Source organism: Otolemur garnettii, unplaced genomic scaffold (genome assembly GCF_000181295.1).
Source record: "Otolemur garnettii isolate 467f Iridium unplaced genomic scaffold, OtoGar3 scaffold00003, whole genome shotgun sequence".
Lineage (NCBI taxonomy): Eukaryota > Metazoa > Chordata > Mammalia > Primates > Galagidae > Otolemur > Otolemur garnettii.
This window is the reverse complement of record NW_003852398.1, coordinates 19,049,020-19,057,654: the sequence shown is the minus strand read 5'-3', so window position 1 is coordinate 19,057,654 and position 8,635 is coordinate 19,049,020. Positions and strand designations below refer to the sequence as shown.

General features: G+C 44.9%; 1 protein-coding gene across 1 annotated transcript in view; it reads left to right on the top strand.

Annotated features, from left to right (window-relative positions):
* CYFIP2 (cytoplasmic FMR1 interacting protein 2) overlaps positions 1 to 8,635 on the top strand; it is a 126,811-nt gene that overhangs the window by 63,085 nt on the left and 55,091 nt on the right. The window contains exons 19-20 of the mRNA XM_023515393.1: positions 1,049 to 1,157; positions 3,023 to 3,142. Of these exons, the coding sequence (XP_023371161.1) occupies positions 1,049 to 1,157; positions 3,023 to 3,142 (229 nt within the window). The remainder of the gene's footprint in view (positions 1 to 1,048; positions 1,158 to 3,022; positions 3,143 to 8,635) is intronic.

The window sequence follows — 8,635 nt, the reverse complement described above, 5'->3', positions numbered from 1 at the left end:
TACTTCACATAGGAGTCGATGAGCAGCACACACACACACGTGTTAACACAGGACGTACACTGAGTAAGGAGAATGACTCTCCGGTGACGGGAAGTCTAGAAAGCATGTGGTGAGGATTTCAGGGACAGCGCAGAGAACACAGCCTTTCACAGAGTGGTTGCTGAATGCGTGTCTGTGGACTTAGCGGACGTGGTCCCAACAGCGAGCCAGCAGTAGATGACATGAGCACACCTGACTCAGAGGATTGTTGTGAGATTAAAATGACTTGGGGTGTGTGCGTGGTGTGCCTGGGAGGTGCCTGGGAAATTGCAAACACCATGCAGATGTTTACAGTTGTCTGAAATGATGTCATTCGTTTGCTTATTTTTGTATCATCGGTCTCTGGTCCCTAGAATGTGAGCCCCATGAGGACAGGAACTTCGTGTCCCCAGTACTAGAATGGTTCGTGGGATGTACCAAGCATGCACTCGGTTGCTTTGGTGGTAAAGGAACAAAAGAGGGAAGCGGCTCCTCAGCTTCTGTGTTGCCCACCTTTAACCTAGAAACTCTGTTGGGCACGTTGAGCTTCTGTAGTTGAAAAGAAATTTGAAGAACCTTGCTCCAGAGCAGAAAAATTATATGTAAGATACATAGGCCAGGTGTGGTAGTTTATGCCTGTAATCCCAGCACTTGGGGAGGCCACGGAGAGAAGATTGCTTGAGGACAGGAGTTCAAGACCAGCCTGAGCAACATAGCCAGACCTTATCTCTACAAAAATAAGAAAAATTGGCTGGGCATGGTGTCCGATGCTAGTAAGCCCAGCTACTTGGGAGGCTGGCATGGGAGGATCGCTTAAGCCCAGGAGTTTCAGGCCGCAGTGAGCTAGGATTGTGCTAGTTTACACCTCCGCTTGGGAGACAGAGCCAGACCCATCTCACGCACACAGTAAAAAAGCTATGTAAGACGGTGCCCATGAGGAGATCCCATGGTCTGAAATAGATGCAGCTGGGCAGTTGAGAGCCATCCACTGTCCTGTTTACAGGCCTTATTTAACCTTTCTCTCTTCCAGTGTCCTGTTGGATAAACGTTTTAGAGCTGAATGTAAGAATTATGGAGTCATCATTCCCTACCCACCATCCAACCGTTACGAAACGCTGCTGAAACAGAGGCACGTCCAGGTATGGTGACAGAAAGCCACCATGGGGATGGAGCAGGCAGGCCAGAGCAAAGTTAGTGTAGAGGCCAGAAGCCAGCACCAGGCACTGTCTGCCCTGTGTATTGCCCTGTGTATTGCCCAGTGTGGATTTCTGAGCATCAGTGTAACACAGCTTCAGAATCTTGCAAATCATAGAGGCATTGAGCTTCCTTCAGTTGACATTCTAGGCTTTTGCACCCATCTGCCTCTGACCACTGACAAGTCGGTGCCACCAAAGCTTTCATCTTCCCATCATAGGCTGTAGCCCACTCTTTCTGTTGAAACTGTGCTCAGAGATGGGTCGTTGAACTTGGCTTAAGTGCTGGTCAAAGTAAAGGAGGACCATCGCACCTTCGAAATGAAGTATGTCGGGGTAGAAATTGTTTTGTGTCTGTGGAGTTGGTTTCTGTTAGGAGGTGACCCAAGATGGAAAGGAAATGTTTCTGGGAGCTGAGAAACATATCCCCAATTAGAACTGTTCATGTGCGCCAGACAGACAGAGTAAGAGCTGGAGCCCTGCTGTGGGCCAGACAGAATGGCCTTTCTGCTGGGGTGTCTGTGTGTCTGTTACGTGGTCCTGGTCTTGGTGAAGGGTCAGGGCTGTGGCTGAGACATGCCTTACGAGAAAAGGAAAGAACTCACCCAGGAACCCTGAACCTTCCCATTGCTACGAGAAATCTAAGAGAAATGGAATATTGCTAAGAGGGAAAACAAAAAACTCACTTCAGCCAGCAGCAGTGGCTCAAGGAGAGCTTTTCCTCAGAGTCTCAGAAGATTACTGCTATCAGTTACGAGGCAGCCAGAATTAGCCACAGGATATTAAAATACGGAGGGCTTTATGTGTGCATGAGATGGCTATCAGGAGCCCTAGTCAGTTGGTAGAAAATTTATCCCAAAAGGGAAGCAGAAAAAATAAAGTAGTTAAATAATCACTGGGCACCGAGCAAAGTGCTGAGGACACAGCAGGTACTCAGTGAATGTTCACTGTTATCTACATAGTATCTGCAATAATGCCCCCGAGCACCCCAGGGGAAAGGGTCTGAAGCTGTATTTTGCATCCTGTAATCACTCCTTCTTCCTCTTGCTTTTAAATTTCCCCCCATAAAAGCCCAAAGTGGACCCTTGCTGAGGTGGCTGCTGTTCCCTGGTGGCTGAATTACTGAATTGAGCACAGGAAAGATATAGGAAGAACCTCAGGGCTAAATTTAGGATGTCAGCAGAAGCATTTACAGGGAGCCAGCGACTACCCTGAGCCTTTTCCCACAGCCTGAATGAATCACATTTTTCCTAAACTTGATATATTTAAAGTCTGCAGGGAAGTTGAAAGAATAACACAGTGAACACTCGTCTACCCTATAGCTAGACTTGTGGTTATTAATGTTTCACCACATTTAATTCACTTTCTTCTTCTCATGTATATATTTTGTCTTACACATGTATACAGTAAGTGTATTCGTATGCATGCTTTTTCTCTTTACCTTTGAAAGTAAGTTGCAGGGCGGCGCCTGAGGCTCAAAGGAGTGGGGTGCCAGCCCCATATGCCAGAGGTGGCAGGTTCAAACCCAGCCCTGGCCAAAAAAGGAAAAAAAAAAAGAAAGTAAGATGCAGATATCATAAGATTCTGCCCCTAAATGTCTCAGCCTATATCTCCTGAGTACAACAACATTCTCTTATAAAATTAAAATAGAATGATCATATTCAGAAAACTTAATACTTCTTTTAAAATACAATCTCCATAATGTCCTAGTAATCCCCCCTTTTAATCCAGTCTCCCATCTTTGCATTGCATTTATTTGTCAGGTATCTGAGTGAATCTTAAGTCATTTTTTCTCTCCCTCTTTCCTCTAGCTATTGGGTAGATCAATTGACTTGAACAGACTCATCACCCAGCGCATTTCTGCCGCCATGTATAAATCCTTGGACCAGGCCATCAGCCGCTTTGAGAGTGAGGACCTGACCTCCATTGTGGTAAGCTGGTGGGATTTCTGCTCTGGGATTCCACAGGCTAGAATAGAAGCCTGGCTGGAGATTATTGTTAGCCCAGTGACGGGTCAGTTAAAGAGAAGCAGTGAGTCTCTTTCCCATCTGAATGAAGCAGGGAAAAAAAGACTTAGAATGAGATTCTGATTGCCTAGGGGGGTGGTCGTGGAGGGGACCTCTAGACATGGCCGGTGGTCAGACACAGCTGCTTGTCCATAGGACCCTGCAGAACCAGCAAGTAGGTGAGTAGTCCTAACAAGCTAGGTAAGGTTGCTCAACAGGGTGGCCTTCCTGGACATGCAGTAGCACAGAACCCAGAAGGGCTCTGCAGCTGGTTGAAAACTCTACTGTCACCAGCTTAAAATTCTCAATAATTTTTAACACAGAGACCTCACATTTTCACTATGCACTCTACCCTGCAAATTACGTAGCTAGTCCTGATGTACAAGTATGGAATAGGTCTGCACCTTTCTCCTAGAAAATAGCAACTGAAAGAAAGTACCCCTTGCTAATTGTTTCTCTCCAAGAATTTGAATAAACTTGATTGATTTGTCTTTGAGTGATTCAAAGCAAGAGTTCAATGCTTTCAAAAGCAGATGAGTAGAAGGAGTGGAAAATAGAAAATCACCAATAGAATGTAATAATGATTGTTGCAGGCAAAATCTGTCAATGGAGTTTTTGGTTTTTTGTTTGTTTGTTTTTGAGATAGAGTCTCACTATGTCGCTGTGGGTATAGTGCCATGGTCACAGCTCACAGCAACCTCAAACTCTTGGGCTTAAGCAATTCTCTTGCCTCAGCCTCCCAAGTAGCTGTGACTATAGGTGCCTACCACAATGCCCAGCTATTTTCTTATTGCAGTTGTCATTGTTGTTTAGCTGGCCCTGGCCAGGCTCAGACCTGCCCTGTTCAATGCATGTGGCTGATGCTGAAACCACTATGCTACGGGATGTTAAAATTGATGTTAAAATTAGTGAGCAGAACTTTGAGAATATTGAATAACATTCAATATTCTGCAGTAGGCAAATTCATGGAAGCATAATGAATTCATGGTGGTTGCTAGGGAAAGAGAAGTTAGTGTTTAATGGACAAAATTTCAGATAAGATGAGTTTCAGTTCTAGAGATGGGTGGTGGTGATAGTTGTATGGCAATGTGAATATACTTAATGCCCCAGTGCACTTAAAAATGGTTTAAAAAAACTTTGAGAAGAACAGGATATTTTTGTAGTCTTAAACTATCACCCCTGAGATGCTGATAGTATGGTAGTAACTGTCAATGGACAATGGAAAAAACTGATGGCATCTTAACCAAGCATCAGGGTTACTATCACTGATTTCTGTTGGCCATTGTATATTCTAGCCAAAATGTATAATCTTAGTATAAGTAGGAGAAGATATCAGATGAACACAAATTGAGTGCCATTCTAAAAAAAAAAAAAAAAAATTAGGTGGGAATAATGCTTTTCAAAAGGGCCCAAGTCATGAGAGACAGGGAAGGACTGAAAACTTACAGCTTAGAAAAGAATTAGGAAATGTGACAGCTAAATGCAATGTGGAATCCTGAATTGAACCCCGTGACAGGGACCGGAACCCCGAAAAAGGACCTAGGTGGAAAAACTGGAGAAATCTGAATAAAGCCAGTCTTTCAGCTCATGGTCTTGTACCAGAGTTAACTTCCAACGTGTGATAATTATTCTGTGCTATGGCCGTACCACCCTGAACACACCCGATCGCGTCTGATAATTAGTCTGTGGTTCTGCCAGATGTTAGCACTGGGTAACAGTGAAGATGGGTAAAGGCTAGTGCAGGGCATCTTTTTTTTACAACTTTCCGTAAGTCTAAAATCATTTCAACATTAAAAAGTTTATTTTTTTTTAAGTGGACAACATGGTAAAAAATAAAGTGACTAAGAATTGAAACTTCAGAGTCAGACAGGGGTATCCTGGCCCTGACCCTCCACTTACTACTAGCCTGGGGATCTTGTGCAAGTGACTTGGTCTCCAAGCCTGTTTGCTCATCTCTGAAATGGACGAGATATCCAAATCTACCTCCTAGGGTTGTTTGTTACAAGGAGAAAGTGAGATACTGCCTGGAAAGAGCTTTGGATGGTTCTGTGTGCCTAGCAAACACTTAGTAAATAATAGCTTATGGAACAAAGGTCAGAGCAAAAGAGAAAATTGGGTGGGTCATGCAGTGCCCTCAGGGTGAATTTTTGGCAACATTTCCCAGGACTTGACCTCACCGCCCACCTAAGCCCTGGGTCACTTACTTCAAGAGTCTACAGTGCAGCACACTTTCCTCTGGGAAATCATTTGGCTGCCTCTATTTTAAGAAATGGAGTTTGTCTTTGTTTATGCCAAAAGGCTAGCAGTGATTAGCTCCAAGTGGTAGGATTTTTGTTTTCTTCTTCTTTTTTTTTTTTCATCTGTATCTTCTAGTTTTCCAATAATGGGAAAAAAACGATTTATGATATATGGGTCTCCATGGCCTCTTCCCACCTTCTGAAAGGCACTGAATGTTCTTTTAGCTGGGAGCAGAATCAAAACAAGCAGTGAAAGCCCTTGTTTATCAGGTGAGGGCAAGGCCCCTCTGAGAGCAAGCCCTTCCTGTGAAGCCCCAAAGAGGCGACCCCAGGAAAGCTCTGGGTCAGGACGGCCTCTGCTCCGTCTTGGCTGAGAAGTGTCTGCCTCCTCCAAGAAACACACCGAGGAATGTGCTGCCTTAGCCTATCCCTCCACCTCAACAACCCATCCTGAGATGGGGCAGCGACTCTTTCTAAGCTGGTTGAGGTTGCAGCCGCCCTCATTTTATGCAGCTGAACAAGAGAATCTCACAAGCCCTGATGCGGAATTGAAACCCAGCAGCCTCGCAGGCTGTATTTTGCTAAAGCTGCGCGATGTATTTGTAATTTTGAGCCAACACTTAACATTTGGAAGAATTCAAATAAAACTACAGAAGCTGTGGCAACACCAGACCAGCATTCCCAGATGGCAGCGATTGTGTGGAAATGACTGGCAGTTGTATTAGATGGGCTGTGCTCCCTCTGGCTTGCTGCAAGCCCCTCCGGCGTGCTTCATTCCCCCGTGTGACCTCGTAGGCCATGCTGCGTCTGAGTTGGAGACCCTTGCTCTTCTCATCTGCCCGGGGTCACAGAGCTGGTGACAGTCAAATGTGGCTAACACTCAGCTCCTCTGACTCCCATCAAAGAGCTCCTTCCCCGGCTTCTCTGAACGTGTCCACTGGGTGTTTTATTTCCTCAGCTGTGTTGCCCCTTAGTCAATCAGCTTTACTGTGGAAATCTGAGGTCCTCCGAGAAGGCACTTGTGTAGCCTTTTTTGTGCATGCCTTGGTGCGCTGAGCTCCTGTGTTCAGTAGGCAAATACCCGCTCCTGACTCGAAGGCCAGAAGAACGAATCCAAAATGTGATCAGAATATTAATACGACTTAGACTACTAATGTGGAGAAAGAAATGGACCTTTGGTTCTAGCTGCCTACCCATCTCCCTTGGTCTCCATTGCAAATACTGCTATGCCCTGGTGAGACTGTTATAAATCTCAGAAGGATGGAATAGAAACTGTTCCCCAGTTTCTCATCTGCAGCTGTCTTCAGTAACAGGGTGCCACAGTCTCCAGGGGACTCAGGGATATTAGAAATAAACTCATCAGTGTTTTCTCCATTTTCATTCATTAATTAATTATCCATCCTCAGTGAATGGGAAAAAACACACTGTGGCTAGCTAGGCCCCCAAAGACAGAAGCAGAAAGCTGATTTGCTGTTTCTGCCCTTCTTACACATCACGGTACAGGATGACTGGAAACTTACTCTTCTGGATGTTATTCCAAAGTTGAAATACAGATTTTGACTTTCTTTTGAAAAACTGCAGGATCTGCCATCACTAACCCCATTTCAATATAACAACAACCAGGTGGAATTTTAAAAGTGGTACTTAGCTCTGCGTTTATCAAGGGCCCTCCAGTTTGCTACAGACAAACCACTCCTGAAGCTCCTTTTTGACCCCACCTGCTCTCACTTACCTGACCTGTCTTGTTGGCCAGGCTTCAACTGGTTTTTCACTCTTACTTTAGAGGAGTGTTTTCAACCTTTTTCATTTCACAGCACACTTGAACCTAGAGTTAAATGTCTGCGGCACACTTAAATTATGTTGATCGAAAAAAAGAGTGAAAACCAGAATATACATATTGTGCTTTGAACTTCTTTCAAAAATAATTTAATTAATGAACTTTAAAAATGTTTGTGGCCTACCTTAGATTCTCTCCTGGCACACTGGTTGAAAATCACTGCATTAGAGCTGCAGAATCTGAGTTTCAGAGAGGCAGAGCTCTGAAAACTAGAAGCATAGTCTTGGGTGTCTGCCTTCCAGGGACTTCATCCCAGGTACTGGGTGCCTCGTGGCCGGTGAGAATGACATTGAATCCCTGTTATGAGGCTGCCACCTGTGGCCATGGCCAGCTTAGCTCCATGTCCTAACCATTGCTGCTGACCCCCTCCCCACCTGACCTGGCCAGCCTACCTGGCCACGTGCTGATGAACTGCCCTTGCTGTTCTTTCAGCCTTTGTATTATAAAACTATCTTTGCCTTTTGAAGGACTTTATAGCTTTTGCACCCTTATTTTAGGGAACTGTGTCATAGGGGCCAAGAACATGTGATTTGGAACCAAAAACCCTGTATTCACATCCTAAGTCCTGTTATGTATTCCGTCTGTGACCTTGGGCACGTTACTTAACCTTGTGGGCCTCAGTCTTCCCCCTTGGTGAAATAGGGAAAGTTGTATCTATCACAAAGGACGGCTTAACCAAAACAGTGCAGAAGTGGCCTAGAGCGCCTTCATGCTCTCTGCATGAGATTGTGCTTTGATTCTTTTTGATGGCAAGATCAAGAAGTTTCAGAACAACAAAAGATGAAAGAATTTCACACTTATTCATTTCTCAGCAAATGCAGCTTCCCTCTGTGTGTAGGTATCAGCCACTGTAACCCCATCTCTGCCTGAAGGTGAGATTCCACCTATGGCCCACAGTGCCCTTAGATCCATGGTGATTGTGGGCTGCAGACTGCCTACCCATGACTTGTAGCCACACCTTTCTTGACTCCTGTGTGACACCTTCAGGGGTTGACAGTCCAAGGGAGGAAGCATTCTGCTCCTGCCTCTTTAAAAAAATTTTATAGGAGTTAAAGTATATAGTGGTTAAGATTGCACTTGGGAGCCCAACATCCTGGATCTGAAGCCCCATTGCTTTTCAAAGCTTCAGTTTCCATATGTGTAAAGTAAGGATAGCAGCAGTACTGGCTTCATAGGGTTTTGATGAGCATTTTAACCCATATAAAATTGCACATATTAATTAGGTTGAACCATATGAAATTGCCAATATCTAAAGTGTTGGGGCTCGGCGCCTGTGGCTCAAGTGGCTAAGGCGCCAGCCACATACAGCTAAGGTGGCAGGTTTGAATCCCCAGCCCGGGCCTG